Consider the following 23,079-nt stretch of genomic DNA (forward strand, 5'->3'; position numbering starts at 1 on the left):
TATAAATCTATTTATGTAACCAGCAATTCTTTCCAATCGACGAAAATTACTAGTACTCAAGATCAATGCCATAATACAGTTATCATCAACAGCATCACTACCATTTATTTCTATTGTGGGAGTATTCGATCCACAACAGCTAATCCCAGCACCACAGAAAACTGTCAAGTCGGTTTCCTGCGACCGCAGGAAAGCGGGGCCCTTCCACCACAGCATGTTGTTTGCTAGCTCCGTCGGATACATGCCACGAGATATCAAGTCGGAAGGATTCAATTTCGTAGGAATATATTTCCACTCGTATTTATTTGTAAGCTCACGTATTCGGGAAACTCGATTCCTAACAAATACCGCCACATCTGGTTTCATATTGTTGATCCATGCGAGCACGATTTGTGAATCCGACCACAGCACGACACGACTAACTTCAAGCTCTAATGCGTCAAGTACAGCACTTACTTGCTCCGCCAACAATTTAGCCGCACACAGTTCCAGTCGCGGCATGGTCATTTCAGCTGGATTTGAGACGGATCCTGGTTCTCGTTTTGTTTCTTTTATTGGAGTTACCCTCGATTTTCCACAGAGTAGATAAAGTTCCGCTGACCCATCCTGCTTTAAATTCCTTAAATATATGCAACTCCCGTAAGCTTTCATCGATGCATCGGAGAAACCGTGTATTTCATATCGAGATGCTGCATGTATATTCACTAACCTTGGAATTCGCATACTGGCAATTTTCGGCAACTCATCCCTCAATCGTTTCCACGCAATTAACTGCTCATTCGATAAATGTTCATCCCAAGCTAAGCCCTCACGCCACAGATCTTGCATAATAACCTTTGCGATAACGATTATCGGTCCAAGAAGACCCAACGGATCGAAAAGTTTCGCTATCTCTGACATCACCTGTCGTTTTGTAACATTATCATATTTACTTTCCACTGGGTTTACTCGAAACGCAAAACTATCATCTACCGGATCCCAGAGAAGGCCAAGAGTCTTTATTGTTTCATTTACTTCATTGGTTTTGAAGTTCAACTGTTTTTCTTGAAGCTCCGCAGGGATATCGTTCAACAGAGCAGCATCATTTGCACACCATTTGTGCAATCCAAAACCGCCTCGTCGAAGCAACTGAATCAAATCCGCTTGCAACTGTTTTGCTTCATCTAATGTGGAAGCTCCCGTAAGCACATCGTCGACGTACACACTTCTTTTTATAGCCAGGCTGGCTACAGGGAAATCATCCTTCTCGTCTTCCGCCAACTGGTTTAGAGCACGCGTCGCCAGAAAAGGGGCAGCCGCTGTCCCGTACGTCACAGTTGTCAATTCAATTTCTTGCAACGGGTCAGTTTTCTTTTCGCGCCACAGGATTTTTTGAAATTTGGTATCTCTCTCATCCATTAATATCATCCGATACATTTTCGGCACATCAGCTGTAAATGCATAGCGATAGAACCGAAATCGCAAGACAATGTCGAACAGGGTATCCTGTGCCGGTGGACCAATCATTAACAAATCATTAAGCGACGTTCCCGATGAGCTTTTCGATGACGCATCAAAAACAATCTTAACTTTGTTGTTGAGCTGTCTGGTCTAATAACACAATGGTGTGGCATATAGTAAGAAATTTCGTTGCTGCCTGCCGTATTCGGTAACAACTTGCAGTGACCTAACTCAATGTACTCCCTAATGAACGCTGAGTAAAGATTTTTTAGTTCTGGATTTTTATCTAATCTTCCTTCTAACTGATAAAAACGCTTCTCAGCTTGTCGTCGCGAATTACCTAATGTTCCAGCATTCGCACGGAATGGCAATCTTACTACATACCGTCCCTCATCATTGCGAGTGAATGTCTCTACAAAATGCTGTTCGAGATCGTCGTCTATCTTTGAATCACAAATCTGATTGTCAACCGTCCAAAACTTTTTTAGGATGCTGACCAATTCTTTGTCTGCGTCACGAACACTCGTTACATGGTACGACCGAACCGCTGGTGTAACGGCTGAAGAGGCAACAGGTCCCGAAACGAGCCATCCTAGTTGGCTCTCTTGTAACGTTGGAAGGTTTTCTGTCATTTTTACCTTACCTGCCAGTAGAATATCGTAAAAGGCTTCAGCACCGACAAGCATGTCGACGCGAGATGGCTCGTAAAACCTTGGGTCTGCTAGGTGTAGGCCTACTGGTATTGGCCAGCCTTGTACATCCACCCTCGACGCAGGCAACGCACCAGTCACACGTGGTACGACTAAATAATCCAAGCAGAATTCTTGATCAGAAATGTTCGATTTGGCTTTGCAGTGCACACTAAACTTCACTACTGTTTTCATTCCGTTTACACCAGTTACAGGAATATTCACATAATTCTTTTTCAATCGCAACATATCAACCAGTCGTTTCGATACGAAATTCGCCATTGCTCCTGAGTCTAAAAGTACACGGCATTTGTGTTCCTCACCATTTACATCAAAAACACTCACTACTGCAGTAGCCAACAACACTTGCTTGGTTGGTTTTGCAGCATCACAAGGAATCAAACAGTTTGTTACCGTCGTATCATTTTTCAATTGTTCATCACTATTTTTTTCAGTTTCTTTTACAGTACACTTTTTCTCTTCCTGAGAAGCTGGCTCTTCTGGATGTAACAATAAGTGATGGCGTCTAGAACATTTTGTACATTTCACACTGTTTTTGCAGTTCATTGTTCTATGCCCTCTTTTTAAACACGCAAAGCATAGTCCAATTTGCCTCGCCTTATCGTAGCGCTCCTTTACGGCCAACCTCTTAAAAGTGTCACATTTTTCCACCAGATGATTATCTTCACAAACTGGGCAGTTGTCAATTTTCTGAATCGCTGCCGTATGGGTCTTCGCTGCAGCTAATTGAACAGGTCGTGCCATCGGAATTCCACCTCTGCCTTTCTGGATGCTTTTGTAGTTTTCACACCGTTCCAAAACGTGCTGTTGATTTCTAAGGACAGAGATCATTTCTTTGTATATCGGTAACTGTCCGCGCTTTACATTCGACTCCCAAATTCTGCGTGTATCTGGGTCTAACTTTGTTGAAACGAGAGTAGTTATAATCGCTTGAGAGAGCTTGTCCATTTTCAAATCATGAAACTCTAGCGAACTAACACACTTTTCCACGTCATCTGTAAGCGATTTCAATTGATGAAACGATTCGTTTGTCATTGACTTCAGGTTTAGCAGCTTCAAAACTGTATCGCTAATCAAGGCTGGCAGATTTTCATATTGCTGTGCGAGACTAACCCAGGCTCCTTCGTAATCGTTGTCTCGAATAATTTGCTGATCAATAGAACCTTGTGCCCGCCCTACCAGAGCCTTATCCAAAAAATGCAGCTTTGTGGCAGCAGAATCACCCGTACACTTATCTGCAATGTCGCGAAACATTTGTTTAAATTTGAACCACTGGTCGTACCGTCCGTCAAAACTGGGCAGCGCAGCCTGCTGTAGCACTATTGTTGGCGTTATTCTTACCGACTGCGAAACACTACTGCTGCTTGGTTGACAGTGGTTGCTATCGGGAAACTTAAGAGCATTCTGAGACTTTTCATGTGATTCAATCATCTCACGAATGGCAATGCTAGTAAACTCGTAAAGTTCTTCAAACTCCACAAACTTTGATTCAAATTCATTTCGCCTGGTCGGATCAGCAAGATAAATCTTGTTTTGGAAATCGTTGTACTCTTGATAGGCTGCGTCAACTGTTTTCATGTACAATTGCAATGCATGCACACGAAAACGCTGATAATCAAGACGCGCATATTCAATGGCGTTCCTTATGCGATTCACTTTATTTTTTGCTGACTCACAACACACACTCAAAGCATCAATATTGGCAACCATAGCACTTTTCATTTTTGCTGCTTCCTGCTCGGCCTTCTGCTCACTGACCGACGACTGTGGTACTCTCGGCGAGGGAGAATCACCTTCAGCAGCATCCAAATTTAGCTTCTTCTTATGTCCAGAACGGTGAACCATTTTTTAATCTATTCATATGGGTCACTTCACGATTCCGCGTATTTCACTATCCGGTTCGAACGCGACCAAGATGTTCTGAACTATTCACGGGGAAGCCAATTCAGTGGACTGTAACTTAAAAAAAAAGAGGTTTCTTTTCTTAACAAAAGACCGACACGACCATTTTGTAAGAATCACGTTTCAATTTTAATTTTTCAGGAAGTTCATTTTTGACACATAGCAAAGAACAGTGCGCCCATATATGCACAGAAATAAAAGTATTAGCAAGTTGTTCATCAAAAAAAGTTCATTTAATTTTGCACTGAACACATGGGTTTATTCTCAGGCCCCTCCACATCCTTCCTACTGCATTCTGCATTTACTAACATGAAAGCCTCCTGCCAGGGCAAGTTTATAAGAGTGGTACTTGCTTGAGGTGCGAATGAAGCCTCTTGTTCAAGGGCAAATTATAGCTTGTTCCGCTTCCTGGTTTTAGGAGCGAGATTGGTAATGCATAAGTAGTAAGGAACACATATATACACACATACACACCCTCACTCTGTGCTGAACTCTGCTTTACCGACCATGATCAAGCCTTTAGCCGGGACTGGTTATAAGAATGATACTTGCTCGAGGTGCGAATGGGAGCCTCTTGTCCAAGGACAAATTGTAACTAGTCTCCGCACTTCCTGGCTCTAGAGCTAGATTGGTTGAAAAGTAGTAAGAAGCGTAGAGGGAAAAAAGGGTGAAAACACACCGACACTTTAAACACGGATAATAAGCAGTTCGCTCACTCTACTGCGATACTGCAATAACAACGAAGTGTGGAACAACACTTGGATAAGATCACAATAGATCAAAATGCTGGTGGTAGTGATAATATCCACACACAAAAAAATCATGAGGATTCTCATTCAATAAAGTTTTTGATTCAATCTTCTAAAAACCGACTACTTTAGTTGAGTGATCGGAATTAGGAGCTGATCGGAATTAGGAGCTAATCGAAATTACCTGCGTTCACGGCGATAAGCTGGATTGTGAGAACAACCGAGCGCCGCCTGAATGTCGCCTACAAACGCCTACTGGTTACTTAAGTCGTCTTCCGTCGACTTTCACTAATAGATTCGTGGGACACAAGAGCCTTGAGCTATGGAAAATTCTGGACGAAAACGGTTTTCCGAATAACCTTACTAGATTTATCATGGCTACGATGGATGGAATTCAGTGCTGTGTGTAAATTTCGGAGGGATTGTCGAACCTATTTGAATCTTGCGGGGAACTTCGACAAGGAGATGGTCTTCCCTACATTGCCCTTGAAGGTATTATAAGACGAGCAGTGATTAAAATGCGGGGTACGATTTTTATAAATTCAGTCAGTCTATCTGCTTTGCACACGACGTGAATGCTGTCGGCAGAATCTTTGATGTTGTAAATCGAGCGAGAAGTTAACGTTGTCTACTCCTACCCGAGTGAGTATGAGAAGCATAGGATCTAACGCTTACGCCGCACACGCAAGCGTAAAACAAACAAGCGTTGCTGTGTGCAGACATTTCTACCTACACTCGCGCACGCACATCCTCACATTGTCTTGCTACATAGCTTATTCGCGAATCAAATAACTCAAATGACAAATTGCTCATTAGCTGCCTGTGAGGCATATAGTGGCGGACTTCATTCTCGCCTTTAATTCTACCCACGGGCGGGTGCGCAAACCCTCGCAAGTACCTAATCGGTTTTAGCAGCTCGGGCTGCAACGAAGAACGAGAGCGACGACCGTAGCTGTTAGCTAAACGAAGCAAAGCCTAGGCGCAACATTCCGTTATCGAAACCTGGCCTTCTGTTTTTATACGACAAACTTCGCAGCCAACTGTTAGATCGCAGGACACTTGTAGGGTTAGTTGCTACGATCCCATTAACTCCAACAGCCTCTCCCCGTCAAGATTCGATCATACGACGGCTGGCTTTAAAAAAAACGGACGGTGTTGGACTACGGGGGGAGAGAGGGTTTACGAGGTTTCGGACGTCCAATCACAAAAATCAAAAACAATTTAAAAAATCCGGCAAATTCAGCTATCATTCAGCTGCAGCTAGATATGAAGATGTCAACAGGAAGGTAAAAGAAATGTGGTAAAGGTAAATGTGCAATGTAAAACGCCTAATTTAAAAAAGAATTGGCACAGGACGTCCGTGGGGGTGAGGGGTTAAGGTTCAAACACGGGTCATCATAAAAGTTTGTTGCTATTATTTTTTCTTTCAAAAGAATCAGTACTCTTTTGTTGTATTTGTGAAAGCTGGTAATAGTATATGTGAGGTTTGCACAACCAAATTTCAGGTTTGAAAATGACGCGCGATCAGGAATACTCCCTACACCCAAAAAAATCGTCACGTCCAGTTTACGTGAAAACATAGGTAATTCTCATCCACCGCACTTTGCATCTAACATTAACGTGAATTCAACCGCTTAATTGGTTTTGAGGTACAATGATGTCCTAACAAGCCAGTCGTCGTATTTTCGAATCTCAGCTAGGCGAAAAGATTCGGGCCTAAACGTCTTTTCTAAGACTTGACCCTTATTTATCGACGGACTTCTCAGCCAGCTATTAGAGTACAAGACAGTTACGGGGCTAGTGCAACAATCCTACAGACTATAAAGCTCTCGACTCAAGATTCGAAAATACGACGACTGGGTTGTTAAACCGGCATCATACCTCGAAACCAGCTAAGCTAAGGTTTACATGAATATTATATGCAAAGCTAGGCGGTGCTGATAGACAGAGTCAGTAGGATTGTTGCACTAGCCCCGTAACTGTTCTGTGCATCAATAGCAGGCTGTGAAGCCTGTCGATAAAAAAGGGTTAAGTCTTAGAAGGACGGTTAAGCCCAAGGCTTCGCTTTTTTCACTTGAATTATTGGTGGCTTGCTCTCATACTAACCGGTGTACGTGCGATCCCGGTAACTATTATCAACTTTCCTCACATCGTTTTCGTAAAGCTTTTTTCATAATTTCTTTACAATCATCATCTCTACCGGTTATCGGACATCAATTCAATTCCCGGATCCGCTTGCTTGAGGCGTTTATTTACCTCTCGTAGTAAAGTTTTAGCCTTAGCTTTCCGCCTACGCATCGTAAAAATTTCAAAAACGTCAGTTGAAAATGCTTCAACAGACTCATACAAAAGCATCGCAACATTGAAACGAGAACGATGGTAACTCGTACTATTTTTATGAAGACGTTTGCTATTGAAAGTACCATGAAAAAGCTAATTAGATTTACTATGATTCTTGAATAAGCAACATGTTCTCAGACAATTTTACAACCTTTCATGGTAATGTCTAGAAATTTTTATTACGAATCTATTATTTTTGTTATACATTGAAATAACGCCGAAAGTAACGTATAATAAATTTGACTAAACAACGCTAGGGCTAAACAGAAATCTTTTTAGCCAATATTTACTGGTGCATTCTTTCATTTTTACGTTCTAATATAGTATACCCTACCATGAAATTTCTTTCTGTGTAGCTTACTCTTGCGAGAAAACCCTGAGAGAGAGTTGCGAAGACGGACCTGTTTTTCTCATGCTGTGGCTGTTCTTGGTTTCATTTTCGGGTTGACAAATCAAACTTGTGCGTGAAATCCTCATTGTGCATGTAAACTGTGCGTTTTAAAATGATATATTTTGGTGCTAGTTGGTCCACGGGTATTTCACATTTTACAAAAAAGTCAATTTCCAGTGGAACAAACAAGACTAAATCAATTTTAAATGTGTGTTTTTCAAAAATCGCCAACTGTGAGTTATCAATACTTTTCCATTTTTGACCAACGATAACGGCTGGCTGCATATGAAGTAATTTGCGGTTTCGTCACTAACCAGAATGACATTAGCTGAGGATCGGTTATGTAGGAGTGAGAGGGGAGCGAAGAGTGGAGGAGAGGATCCGGGAGTTTTATATTTGATGTTTTTGATATTATTCCTACTGCAAACAGCCTCAGCGAGGGCCTCAGCTAATGTCAAAAAATCCTTATATGTGTGCGTGGTGGAATACTTCATGACAGATCGTACTGGCTGCGTGAGTCTCTCTCAGGGAGAAACCAATCCAGCATAGGAGCCAAGTTTATGGCTTTTGTACATCCACATTTATTTTGGATCAAAAAAATAACGGTTTAATGATTGTGTTTTACATGGGTTTTTAAATCAATTTTGATTTTTTGATTTTTCAGTAGTAAAATATTAGATTATAATTACCTAAATGAAGAGTAATTCGAAAAAAAACAGCGATTTGATAAAAACTGTCACAAAAGTATTGGCTCTAAAGTTGGCATCGCTGGTTTAATGATAATTCCGCTCAAGTAGTAGGGTAGAGGATCCATATTTCGCCAGGAGCCATATTTCGCCAGTTGATGAATCCAAAGCCCTTTTGCATATTTTTGATAGAGTTAAAAGAAATTATTTGACGAATTGGTAAAATTGAGGATATAAATTTTACCAATTCGTCAAATAATTTCTTTTAAGTCTACCAAAAATATGCAAAAACGCTTTGGATTCATCAACTGGCGAAATATGGCTCCTGGCGAAATATGGATCCTCTACCCTAGAAGAGAGTACAACGTATTCGTGTATATGTAAACAACACAATCGCGGTGTACAGCAAGCTTTTTAATTTTCACTACTGTTTTTCATTGAGAGGATTATTGGAAGATACAAAATATTTTTCAACAAAAGTGGATATATATTTTCTGTATAAACTGTTTCTTTTTTCAGAAACAAGTTGTAGAAATTACGGTAGGGCTATTCAAAATCGGGAAGAAAAAGTGCTTTAGTGGTGTGTGCATTGTATGCGTATGTACACACTCAACGGAAATCATGAGCATCATGAAAATTAATTGCCTGTGTTTGAACCTTAAGTTGATGTGGACGAAAAATTGCCTCATTACCTCGTTTTAAAAAAAGGGTATCGACTGGATTATAAAAACTACCGAGGCATTACATTGCTTAATTTTCCCAAAACGGTGCTCTTCCGTATCCTGTTCTGTAGACTGAGATCGTTAGCGAAGTCCTTCGTCAGCAAATACCAAGCTGGTTTTCGTGAGGGTCGCTCCACGACGGATCAGATGTTTACCTTGCGTAAGTTGCTAGACAAGTTTCGGGAGTACAACTTGCAGACTCATTATCTGTTTAAGGCAGACTTTAAGACTGCATAGGATTCAATCAAACGAGTTGGAGCAAATTATGTTAGAACATGATTTTCCGACAAAACTCGTTACGTTGTTTCGTGCGACGCTGGATGGGTCAAAATCATGCGTCAGAATAGCGGGTGAGACCCCAGTCGCTTTCGTGACGTTGGATGGACTGAAGCAAGGGGATGCACTCTCTAACTTGCCATTCTACGTTTCCTTGGAACGTACTATACGAAGAGCAAAGGTGGAAATAAACCATACTACCATCACGTAAACTCGCATGCTTCTTCGTTTTGCCGATGATGTCGATATTATTGGAATTAACCGTAAAGCAGTGAAGGTTTTCAGGTCTTTTAGATGAAAGGCAGCCGGAGTGAGACTTACCACCGCCATAAAGAAGTACATGGTTGCTAATGGTGTTGGTGCCGAGGTAGAGCTGGATAAGGAACGATATGAAGTAGTGAAGGAATTCGCATACCTTGGCACACTTGTGACATGTGACAACGATATAAACCACGGAGTAAAACAACGAATTGCCGTCAGGAATACGGCTTTCTATGGATAACATAGCCAGCTGAAGTCCTGTAGTCTGGCCCTTTACGAACATGAATCATGGACACAAAAGGAAGTTGATCGACGAGTGCTTAGAGTTTTAGTGCGTAAAATTCTGTGATTAATATTTGGTGGCAACATGGAAATCAGGGTGTGACGCAGACGCATGAACTACGAGCTGTATCAAGTATACAAATATGCTGATATAGTGAAAATAGTACAATGTGGCAGGTTGCGGTGGTCTGGGCATGTTGCCAGAACGCCCGGTGAAAACTATCCAAACTAGCCAAAACTATCTTTAGTAGAGAATCGTGATTTCGGGGCAGACCTCGCAACCGATAGTTGTGCGTTGTCGAGGACGATGCTGGTGTTTGTGGGGATAGGAGAACGGTAGCCCAGGACTGACAGTACTGGAGGACCATAATTCGTTCGGTGCAAGATCGATAACGGGCCGTCGTCATTAAACTAAAGTATGTAGACATACAAGAAATCTGAGAATCGCTCTTACATTTTCTTTAAAAATTTTTTGACCGTCGAGAAAAACAAGGCTATACAAGCATGATGAAAACGTTTACATTGAATTATTATTGTAAACATAGCCAAAACTGTAAAGTATTCGATGTATAGCTTTACTTCAAGATATCTACAACCTCTACAGATGATCTGAACTTACAAGTCATCTGTGCTACCATGAGATAGAGAGTGTTACTAAATATTTTTCACAGGAAAAAAGTTATGTAGAAACCAACCCAAAGTTCCCGTTAAATAATTTAGATAGTGAAATCAGATTGGAGTTAATTTTTATGACAGATGAACATGGGATCAAATAAGTAAAGAAACATAGTACAGTATAGCAATACCAGATCACAACGCTAATTCACCAAGAACAATAGTTCTTATTGATTTATAGATGTTACATCACATAAGACAACATATAGTTTTTTGTTCTCACAATTGGACGTCAGACATATTTTTTTTGTTTGCAAAGAATACATACGAGCTTCAAAGCATTTGACCCAAATTTGAGGGTTTACCCAACCTTTGCCCTCTGAGGTCCATGATGTTTCCGTTGGTGACAGTGAATCTGGTTGGGTATGAAGAAAATGAATTTGTTTTAATATATCACTTTTTCGGCGGTGATTATGCAGTATTCACGAAAGGTGGATTTGTGCATGCGTGGTTAGAAACTTGTTTTACAGGAACAAAACACCGAGTCTATTAAATGTTTTTAGCAGTCCTCAGGCAAACTTGTAAAATCACCCCGAAGTATGAACAAGTAATTTGATCAATGTGCAGTTCCTTTAGCAGTTGATCGGTTAAAAGATTTCATCAGTATTAGAATTGTTTAGTATCCTGATCATTAGACTGAACTGTAGAATTGGATCCTTGAAAAGATATAAAGATGAGGTAAAGCTACAAATAAGTCACCCATATTAAGCACCTGCTTGCAGTGGTAAAACATCCACAAAAAGTTGACCACATTGAAGAAAATTTGAAGTAGAAGTAGAAAACGGATTGATAACAAAATAATAGAAATTTTCCATCCCATTAGAAGGCAGATTGAACCGCACAAGAAACGCTTACGAAGAAAACCCATAACCACAAATCCAAGCACAACAAAACACGTGCGCTTCACGAGTAGTAGTTTTAGTTGTCATCAGACTGTTGTTACCTTTCCGGATCCGCGTCGGCTGGCCGGCGTGCGGATGTTGCTGTGCCGGTTGGAATGCGGTCTGCGGCGGTTGCATTACGTACGACATAATGATCTGCTGCGGGGCCACATGTTGCTGGCCCGGGTAGGCACTTTGCTGCGGCTGCGGCTGGGGTTGCTGTTGCTGCTGCTGTTGAGCCATCACTGGTCCCGGCGTTTGCGGAGTGTGAGGGCTAGAAGACGTGTGACTTTTAGAAAAACAATTAACGAGAAAATCGATTAGTACTTGGATGAGCTCCCTGTTTGCGTGCGGATGGTATTTTGTTAGTTATAAAAACACAGATGTATGGAACGTGTACAAGCGATGGAAGGCCAACACCATTGGAATGGATATGTAGGTAAGAGTATTGAAATGAAACCTTCACATATATTGAAAAGCACCCATCTCCATAGCTATACCGTAAGCAAATCTGTTCAATACTTACCGAGACGGGTTCGGTGTACTAGGGCTACGGGGGGTAAACGGTTTCGCCGCTGGATTCAGCGTGAAAGTCTTCTTAGGTGCAACCTTCACCGTACCGTCAGCATTGGTAACGCCAGCACCACCACTGCTATCCACCGATGAGCTATTTTGACTGCCTCCATTGCTGGTGTTGTTGCCAGCAACGCTTCCATTGCTACTGCTAGCTGATGTGTTAATCTGATTAGGAACTCCACTATGTACAGTGGATTGAACCGTTTGTGGCGGGGAAGCAGACGTCGATTGATGTTGCTGCTGTTGTTGTTGGGATTGTTGTTGTGGAGGAGGTTGAGATTGAGGCTGTTGCTGCTGCTGCTGTTGGGGCTGCTGAGATTGCATTATGTGCTGTGGAGGTTGATGTTGATGGACCATACTGGATGGTGTTTGGGAGGATTGATTCTGCTGTTGTTGTTGTTGTTGTTGATGTGGCACGTGATCTACAACCGAGTGTTTCGGAACCTGGGAAAGAGGCGGAGAGGACTCCATGGGAGGTTGATTTGGTGGCGAATGATCCGATTGTTGCTGCTGCATTTGTTGAACATTGTGTTGTGGAGGTGGCTGTTGATGAACGTTCTGCATCGGTGGCTGCTGTTGAGGCGGTGCCAATTTAAAGTCCTGGCCAAATTTGCGCAGATTCTCCACGTCCATGTCTCGCGATCGTACCACCACTTGCCTTTGGGGCTGTGGCGGTGGTTGCTGCATTTGCTGTTGCTGCTGGGGCGGTGCAGGTCCTGTTGCAACACCAATGATCGGAGGCGGAAGAACAACATGATGTGGCTGCATTACCACTTGTGGTTGAATTTGTTGTTGCTGCTGATCGGAAGTGACCACTGTTGGAGGTGGCATATGAGTGGCCACAGCATGGTGCGGATGAGTGACATGCATCGGGGGTTTGCCCATGGACTGCATCTGACCCGGAGGCATTTGCTGGGGACCCAGTGAGGGTGGCGGCTCATTATAATTTACCGTTGCAGCATTTGGATATTGCCGCGTACGTTGAGGCAAGGGTTTAGTGTTACTATTTACATTCATGCCACTGCTATTTGACATATCTCCTCTTCCGTCACCGTTCATTTTGTTCATGTTACTGTTACTATTTACAACCGATGACGGGTTGTGTTGCTGCTGCACTGACTGCTGTTGCTGCTGTGGTTGCTGCTGTTGATGGGGTTGATGCTGAACATGGCCATATGGCGATTGATTGGCATGCATTCCATACTGGGAACCATGCGGGGTTGGTTGCTGCATTCCTCCAGCATGCTGATTGCTGGGGGGTTGTTGCTGTTGTGGTTGAGCTTGTGCCTGCTGCATTTGTTGCTGTTGTTGCTGCTGTTGTGAAGTCATTGACATGTTTGGATAACTATTTTTGTGTGGCGGCGCCTGCGGGCTTGGGGGCTGTTGCTGCTGTGGTTGTTGTTGCTGTTGCTGTGGCGGCGGCGGTTGCTGTTGTTGTTGTTGTTGCTGTTGAGGAGGTCCACCGTTATTGGTCAATGGCGGCGGAGTGCTCCGGACAGTCAATTTACCCGCCTGGCCCGGCTTACGCTTTGCGGGCACAATGTATTTAGCATTCGATGGCATCACTGAGCTATTACTGTTGTTTTTATCGTTCATACTATTAGAACTTTGTGCTGGCGAAAGAGTGCTCGCAGACGACGGCTGTGGACTGGAATTAGATGGCCGAGATACAGCCGCGAAGGCCGATTCTTCGTCACCGTTTTCTAAGTCGATACGATCCTTATATATTGGATTGTTTTCTATTTCGTTGGCAATTCGCTCTGCTTCTGTTTCCTGTGCTTTAAAATCGTCGGAATCTTTCTTCTGTATCTGCACTGTGTATCCGGAAAGTGACTGATCAAACGTTGACTGTACACCGTAGATCGTCTCGTTCTTGTGGAACATATCATTCACGTCCCACCCGTTAGCATTGGCGTCGAGTTCCAAGTTGAATTCGCAGTCGCCATTCAGTGTGCCACTTTCGTCCCACGGTTCGAGCTCGCGTTCCTCTGGTCGGCCGTTACCGTTGCAACGGGAGATGGCGGTGTCGGTCTTGAATGTGTCCCTGGTAGCGTAGTCTAAGTCCACATCTTTGGCAGCAATACTGACGATATCACTGGGCTTGAAAATGAGCCGGTCGACAACGGAGTCTACGATAATTTTGCTGTCGTTATCTGGACCGATCTCAATACGATGCGCCATTTCCAGCACAACCTGTGGAAATAGAAACAAAGGAGTTATACAATTGGAATTGATAAAGTGTTTTTGAAAAAGGTAGAGGTAGAAAAACATTTTTTAATTGTTTAAAATTCGCGAAGGACAGACAGTTCCACAAAACTTTATCCTCAAAAAAGGTCATGATTATCATCAATACCGGTAATTATAGTACATGGGCCTAACGCTTATATAACAAAATTTCAAAGGAAATGGAATGAATGAGGTCATACCGGCGGAGACTAAGCAGTCATGTAGGAGTAATGTTCACTCATGATGAGCTCGTTCTTTTTGCAGGAGTCGATAAAGATATTGAGGAGTCACTGCAACTCGATGTGCTTAACAATAAGAAAACTTCCTCAAATGCTATTTTCTATTTACCCAAAAACTGTGCGTCGAATGCCAGTTAGGGAAAGCCGTTCGTTAACTGGTATACGGTATCATGAAAGCAGACTGTATACTGCAAAAGAAGCTATGAGAAGGATGGAGGTTGAGGATGTTTGAATGAACATTATAATTTAACTGAGCCATTATTTCTAATAAGCCGAAAATATGTACAGAACACGGGCATATGGAAAATTTAAGCTTGATTTTTTAAGCGAAGATTTCTTGGTATTAATTACAATACAGTGAATTATAAATTTCCATAACTTCCTACGGCACATTGAACATTGAAAATGAAGTGCCAAAAACTCTATTTTATTCAACATTTGTTTGGATTTAGTTATTAGAAATAAAAACATTTACTCAATCCTAAACATCTAAACCTGGTAATTTTGTTTAGCTTCTGTTTTTTTTTCAAAGCAGCTATAAAGCTCAACAGAGACATTTTCGTGTTTGGTTCGTAATGCAGTCTGTGGTTCGCAATAACGACTTATTAATCCTTCTGTGGATACGTTGATGATAGTAAATGACGTCTATGACGTGAGCTTTCAGAAGCTGCATATTTTGGGTTCTATTTTTTCGACACAAAGAACGTGCAACCACAAGACTTCATTCTAAAACAACTGTCGCGTTTAATGCCAAAAATCTCCCCTCTGTCGTCTGTGCTGTCGTTGTATATAACTGCATCGACACATAAGACGACCTCCTCGATGTGTGTACCTCGATGTAGAAGAACTAGCAAAATTCTATACTCGTTCGTGGTGTTTTTTTTCGCTTCACAAAAAATGGCAAACTGCATAGAGTGTTCGCACAAAGGGAGGCCCCAGCAGCACGCCGATGCGATGCATCGCTGGATGCTAAGACAAGGTTATGTGTATAACACAAACGGACCTTCCGTTCCGAGTCGAGTCGAAACACTGCGAACGAAAGCTGCATTTATGCACTGTAAGACACACTGAAGAAGCATAAAGCAACATACCTTCTACACATATCCTGGCGAATGGAAGCTCGATGGAAAGAAACGACCAGACTTCGCCATTTGACGTTGCAGCTTTGTTGTCGGGGGAAGAGAAAGAAGGGGTTTATAGCCCGCACCATCTTTCACATTGCGCGAAAATCAATAACACACAGGACTACATTTTACCATTTATTCCTTTATGTTCGTAATTAGAGAGAAGGAGCAGCGATTCGCGATTGCAATGCTGGAGAAAATGTAGGCTATCATTCTTTCGTTGGCAAAATAGAGAAACGAAATCAGAATGGAATGATCAGCTCGAAAATTTGCTGTTTAGAGCGTTTAAGTAATTGCTCCGCAGCCAGACGTGATAGCTTTGATGGCCTGGGCACATTTGCATAAAAAATAATGTTTACGAATATAAGCTATTGTGAAAGTTGTTTTCTGTTTTTAAGATATCATTCAAGTGATTTATTTTCTTAACGAATTAAATCCAAAATAAAGTGCTTCTGTCAGCAATATTTCATCTAGAATATATATTTTTTCATTACTATTAATTTTCTGGACGTTAAATAACAAATGAGGTCCATTTCAATTTCGATTTCAGCACAATTAAGGAGTAATAAATATCAATAAACACAAAAACAAAATACACCTTGCACGTACCTGAAACTGTGACGAAAATGTCCGGAATACGCCTTCGAAAATAACACCGGACGCCGTTTGGACCTGCACAACGTTGCCGACGTGTGATGTGGCCGCATGCATGAAAAGCGAGTTGCTGTAGATGCCGTCCGCCGTGATCGAACGCTGCCGTTGGGTCCTGTGTGGAAAATGATATATAGAAGGAACAAGATTTAGGTAAATTCTATACATTAATCCGTGAAATTATTTCAATGAAGTTTGCATATTGAGTATCAAGGATATTTTCTACAGCGTATTTTCGAACCTTACCAATTATCAACTACCTATATAAGCTGCAGCAAAAAAAAATTGCTGATTTTAGTGCATTCATTTAATCCGGATCAACTAAGAACTACCCCCCAAAATCAGTCAAATTCTCAATTTTGAGATGCTATTGCATTAAATAGTTAATGTGATAGTATTTGTCAAACTATATTTAGTGGCCTTTACAGTGTGACACATATGTATTCGAGCAAAAACAAAGTCATCTATTTTTGTAAATAAAGGGTGAATTTCGAATTTCACTTTTAGAAGTTGTTTATCCATAGATACAGAACGCAACAAACAATCATTACTCTATTAAATTGCATTTTGCCTGGATAACACACTTCAAACGCTTTTTAAAGTCGTTACATGCGGCACGCACTACTTGCATCGGAATATCATCCCATATCTTGTTGATAACTAACTTATCTTCATCCAAATTATGATATTCATAATTTGCTGCATGTACCGCCATATACAAAAATCCAGAGGTTCAAATCAGTAGAACTTGGAGGCCATTCCTTTTTCGATATGAAATCCGTCGAAGTGGCTTTGCACTACGTCTTCACACGATTTGCAGCCTGTGTTGGCGTTCCATCCTGTTGAAAGCTGCAATCTTCTTCACCATACATTTCCCGAACGTAAGGTATCAACTTTTGTTCTAAGACCATTTCTAGATAGTATTTTGCATTAACTTTCACACCCTTGTTAATAAATAATAGAGTAAGTTTCCCTTTCTTTGAAATGCCTTCCCATGCGACGACCGCTGATGAGTTTTGGTATAGTGATGCATTCCGTTTGCGCTTTGGAACGTCCTTGATCGAAACCGACCATAACCGATCATTTTGAGCATGATGCGGTGTTTGAAGAACAAACAACTTCTCATCAGAATAGATCACTTTTGAAACACCGTACCGACAGAGTACGGTTTTTGTTTTTAAATGCTTTCATATCCTGATTCTTTTAGAAAAATTCGACGAAGAGATTTCCTTTTGATATGCAGCTGGATTGTCATTTTCCGTCACTCCGAGGTCACGAAAAATAGTACCGCATGTAGCACCGTTTCACAATTTATTTATTATCAACGACCATAACTCAAACTCTGGTACAAGGACACCGAACGAGACACAATACGAAAATAAAACTAACGTCATGTAAGTCTTAAGTCATGATGCCACACACACATGGTCTTCGTTTGATTGTATTAATTGTATATGCCGCTGCAAGCATAAAATGATTTTTGTACGAATATATATGTGTCACACTGTAAACAGTGTTGCTAAATGCAGGAAATAGCAATTTGATTTTATTTCATAGCGAGAAGTATAAAATTTGGCAAGAACTTGCTTAAATGTAGCCGCGCCAATGCTGCTAGGGAACAGCTGTCGTCCCAGTTTAGCGATTGAGACGGAACAGGACTCCCAAATCTCAATGTGCAGGTAAGTGCGATATCTGCTTTAACATTTCTTACGTTGACGCGTGCTCTACTACTAGCTCAATGCTTGATTTAGAAAAACATTTTTTTAATTGTTTAAAATTCGCGAGGGACAGCAGGTTCCACAAAACTTTCTCCTCAAAAAAGGTCATGATTATCATCAATACCGGTAATTACAGTACATGGGCTTATATAACAAGATTTCAAAGTAAATGGAATGACTGAGGTCATAACTGATTACCCGCCGGAGACTAAGCAGTCATGTAGGAGTAATGTGCACTCATGATGAGCTCGTTCTTTTTGCAGGAGTCGATAAAGATATTGAGGAGTCACTGCAACTCGATGGACTTAACAATAAGAAAACTCCCTCAAATGCTATTTTACAAACATATTTTCAACCTGCAGCTGATCTACTACCAGAATGTGCGTGGACTCTGAACCAAAATAGACACTTTTACCGATCTGGCAGATTCTGACTTCGATAAACTCATTTTAACAAAAACCTGGCGTGATGAGATGATCCAATCGTTGTAGTTATTCGGTAACGCTTTTTCTTTAGATGCGCTTGTAAATCGGCAGAATAGTATGAAATTTCACTGAGAAGATATTGTTGATTGCCATTCCGAAGTTATTTAATCGAATTTTCTCCGATTTCCACAACACTGGAGCAACTATGAGTTAAAGCCATAGCGGGCAATCCATAATTGACAACAAGCGTTGTTGTGATTACAACCAGTACAATTTAGCAGCCTAACCTTGTTTACCAAGGCTCTGAACATTTTGCGGTTTGAATTGTGTTCTGAAATGGTGTTTTTACGGACTACGAAAATTAATCCGCTGCTAAAAATAGGAATAATCGCTTGCTAGATCTGGTACTTGCTGATTCTGTTGTACAATTTGCTCGAAGCGACTGAGCATATTTGATTAGTTGTATTATAGAAGGGCTCTGGGTGCAAAAATGCCTTTTGTAGATAACCCCGATAGCTGTCACAGTTTACGAATTGCTGATACCCATTGGAAGAGTGGAGCTAGACTGTGCCGCAATTAGGTAAGGCTTGTTCGTGACAAAATTTGTACACCCTTAACAAACACAGCTTCGGAAATACATTAACAATAAGTGAAATATTTTGCAGAGTGGTAGACGTATGTCTGTTCTTTCTGAAAATATAACACTTGTGTATATTACAAGCGCTCAGCGTAAAATGGCGTCGAAAGATGAGCAGGTGCGAAAAGCAATTGTGTGCGGTCGCAGTGAAAATCCGGATCTCTCGTTAAGAAAACTTGCCAAAACGCTTGGATTTCCTCCAAGCACTGTTCACAGTATTTTAAAATCGTTCGATACTCGCTTGACAACAGCTAGGAAGAAGGGAAGTGGAACAAAAACGGATCTGAGGAACCACCACAAGGATGCGTAGGTAAAATAAATATTACGGAGGAGACCAGATCTTTCTGTACGTACCATTGCTCGTAAAATAAAAATGTCGCCTACATTCGTGCACACTTCTAAGCAACGACAAGGCGTGAAGTCTTTCAAGGTGAGGACTGTGCCAAACCGTAATGATAAGCAAAATACGACGGCCAAAACACGCGCTCGTAACGCGCTTTATCGCGAATAGTTAACGAAGTTTCCATGCGTTATGATGGATGATGAAACGTATGTCCTAGAAGACTTTAAACAGCTTCCTGGCATGTCTTTTTACACTGCCATGAAACGGAATGGCGTTGCAGAGCATTTTAGGACAAAGAAGAAAGCAACGTTCCCCCAAAAATATTTAGTATGGCAGGCCATATGCAGCTGTGGTCGAGCAAGCAAAAGTTACATCACTACGGGAACGGTTAACAAGGAAATATATCGTGAAGAATGCCTGCAGAAACGATTGTTACCGTTCCTACACAGCTATGATGTACCCTCGCTATTTTGGCCTGATTTGGCATCCTGCCACTACGCCAAAGATGTTTTAGAATGGTATAATGCTAATGGAGTGTATATTGTACCGAAGGAGGCGAATCCATCTAATTGTCCAGAGCTACGCCCCATCGAGCGGTCTTTGGCTGGGGTGAATAGAGGGCTGTCCCAGCATAAACAACAAGCAACAACTATAGATAAATTTCGAAAATCTTGGACAAACGCAGCTAAATTGGTTGCCAACAAGTCTGCACTGACCCTCATGGCAAGGGTAAACCCCGAAGTTCTCCAATTTTTCATGCAGACCAAATAAGTAATGTTAATTTGTTGGATAATTATTAACGATACACACATAAATGATATAAAATTGTTTCATGGATTAAACCTCTAGCAAATTTGTTTTATTGTAAAATTGAGGTATCCAGATTTCGTCTCGAACAAGCCTTACTACATAGTTAATAAACCTAACAACCTTTTTGGGATTGAGTTTCCAGAGTATGGCTTTAATAGGTAGCTGTACCTGCAAGACGCAGGAGCTCTACAGGAGCGAAGCAGATGCGTTGAACTTTCTAGCATACCAAGATGGGACTGATCATCTTATTACGCTTAATGTCGATCACCTCTCACTCGACGTTATACTCTGTTTACAGGTCCCTGTCATGTTCGAAAATGTTGTTATAGTTTAGATTTCCGCAGAGCGGATTTCGATGCTCTACTGCGGCGTACTCATGTTGATTTGCAATCCTATCCCTACGGGATAAATACCGTAATTGCGCCATGACGTATAATTTAACTATCGGGCATGAATGCCCATACGGAAAATCATTCTATAGAAACGAGCAGCATCTTCTACCTTGCAGCCTTGAGTATAAACGTCTTTTTAAAACTTGGTCAACTTTATCGCCACAGACTTCGCAGCCGGTTATTAGAGTAAAGGACAATTACGGGGCTCAACGATCCTACTGATTACAGAAACATCACCCAGCCAAGATTCATACATACGACGACTGATTGGTTAGACTAGCACTGTTTCTCGAAGCTAACTGGGCAACTTCTGCTCCACAAGCATTTCGAAAATCTCGCCAATCCGAGCGAACAAAAAAGGTTTAAACGTATTCTATGGAAAGTGGGAATAGTGTAATGAATTTTACCGAATATTCGTATGGATTGATTTGCTTATGAAAATAGGATTTAGGTATGAGAATCCGGCAACTCTCTGAATCCTCAGTATACCTAAAACTCGATAAAGGAATGGTCTTCACTGAGAAACAGGAATTCTTGGGATACTAAAAGCGCGATTCCCAGTGTATAATGGGAGCCATCAAGCAATACAAAAGTGCCTGTAGCGATTCCAGAACGTGCAACAGTTTTCTATATAAACAGCAATAATGCTCTAGGAATCGTAGAAATACGAAGAAGTTCTGGTCTTTTGTCAACTCTAAACATGCTCTAAAGATGCTGATACCAACTCTAAACAAGCAGAAGATGACCAAGAAGAAAGTCAACAGTGAGCGCGAGATATGTGACCTCTTTGCGATACAGTTCAAAGCAGACCTTTAACCATTTTTCTGTATCCGCGAAACAAGTCGTCTCTGCTGCTCGGCTGGTGCTCAAATACCCTCGCTAGATCTCTTTCATTCCTGCTTGATACTTCAATCCAGGAGTGTAAGTTTGCTACCGAATGAAAGCCAGCGATAACAATACTTCTTCTGAATATACTAAGCGCGAGGATCGGAAGAGATCCGAGTGTTCAGAAACATTCTGCAACATTTCTGGCGTACCACAGGGAAGCAACATTGGACCACTGTTTTCTCTCTGTTTTAAAATGAACTAACAGCTCCTTGGTGCAAGTATTTTTGTGCCTGTACAGAACTCCAATGTCTGGTAGACAAATTCGCACACATGCCACTGATAAAACAAACCCATTACTTGGAATTTGAACTACAAAATTTCGGGACATAAGCAGCAAGGCGTCCTGCACATTCGTGATCACGCTATCTTTCTGGAAATAGTGCCCTAATTTTTCATTTACAGTACCAAGATACTAACTCCACAACCAAGAGAGGAGTTGGATTTATTTTCAAAATCGCCAAGGAGTTCCATGACGCTTAGTGTCTTCGGTCACTGTACTGTTTACTGGAACGGTCTAAATTGGATTAGATTTATCTACCGAATTGGTTATCAAGACTCGAAGCAGTTCAGAAAAAAAGTGATGTGACGTCCAACATTTGCCACGATATGAGGAACGTTGTCGCTTGCTCAATTTAGAAACTCTTGGAAGGAGACGCTCAAGCTCTTCACTGACTATCACTGAGTCAACTGTATATGATTTTTTTCTGGACTTTATCCCATCCGTGGAATAATACTTTCAGGAAATATACTAGCAACCATCAGATGCACTATTGTCAATGAAAATAGCCCATTCATCCGTTTCGGTAATTAAGGAACTGCAGGCCATTCACACTTTTATAATCAACGGATCCACTATCATTCCTTGGTTCCTTTTGTTACTAGTTCTAAGCGGTAAACAGTCTAATTTTTAATTTTTTATAATGATTTTTTATAATCGGCAAAGAGAATGGTAAAAGAAAGTATGTACTGAAACAAAGCTGTAGATAGTGTCTCAGGAGAGAAAATGCGTGAGGGACAAAGAGGGAAAAATTAGGAAAGGGAAGATCATTGCAGTAACGCTTATTAAAGTTTGTATAAGGTTCGTCTTTACCCAAGCTGAGGGATCCGCGGATCGAACCAAGCTATAGTGGGAGCCAAATATAACCCTTAACTTCTCTCCCAGCTTTTGTGGATTGCAGATATTGGTAATCATTTGAACCACAGCGGACTGGATGAAAACGAACCTCTGCGGAATAAAACGCTGCTCCTGAAAAACCATGATTTTTAAACTTTATGTACCTTTTTCTCAGAAACTACACAACGTATTGGAACAAACTTTTTTTTGTTTTGTTGGTAGTAGCTTGGCAAAGACTTTTATAACTTTTCAGTTTCGTAAACAAAACACAGCTTGAGAAAAACGAAAAAGAACAAAAATAGAGGCCTGAAAAAATAAAATTTTGTTTTCTTTTTCTTTTTTCTCTGGCTGTGTTTCGTTCACAAACCTCAAAAGTTATAAGTTTTTGCCAAGCTACTACCAACAAAATAAAAAAAAGTTTGTTACAATACGGTGTGTAGTTTCTGAGAAAAAGGTACATAAAGTTTGAAAATCGTGGTTTTTCAGGAGCGGCGTTTTATTCCGCAGAGGTTGTTCCACGCCGCACTGGAATGCTTATGTGTATGATCGTTTTTCGGCCACTTCCCGTGGTCGGATCATTACAAATTTAGTATCAAAATCAGCGGAAAAGACTGCAGAATC

The 23,079-nt window shown here is 41.3% G+C and overlaps 1 protein-coding gene across 2 annotated transcripts in view; it reads right to left on the reverse strand.

Moving 5' to 3' along the window:
* The window catches only part of LOC128741330 (ataxin-2 homolog), a 44,692-nt gene that overhangs the window by 7,461 nt on the left and 14,152 nt on the right, over positions 1-23,079 (reverse strand). For both annotated transcript variants that reach the window (XM_053837079.1, XM_053837080.1), the window contains exons 2-4: positions 16,090-16,246; positions 11,842-14,084; positions 11,378-11,589 (exon numbers count right to left, since the gene is read on the reverse strand). In XM_053837079.1, coding sequence (XP_053693054.1) covers positions 11,378-11,589; positions 11,842-14,084; positions 16,090-16,246 — 2,612 coding nt within the window. The remainder of the gene's footprint in view (positions 1-11,377; positions 11,590-11,841; positions 14,085-16,089; positions 16,247-23,079) is intronic.

The sequence above is a fragment of the Sabethes cyaneus genome, chromosome 3, assembly GCF_943734655.1.
Source record: "Sabethes cyaneus chromosome 3, idSabCyanKW18_F2, whole genome shotgun sequence".
Lineage (NCBI taxonomy): Eukaryota > Metazoa > Arthropoda > Insecta > Diptera > Culicidae > Sabethes > Sabethes cyaneus.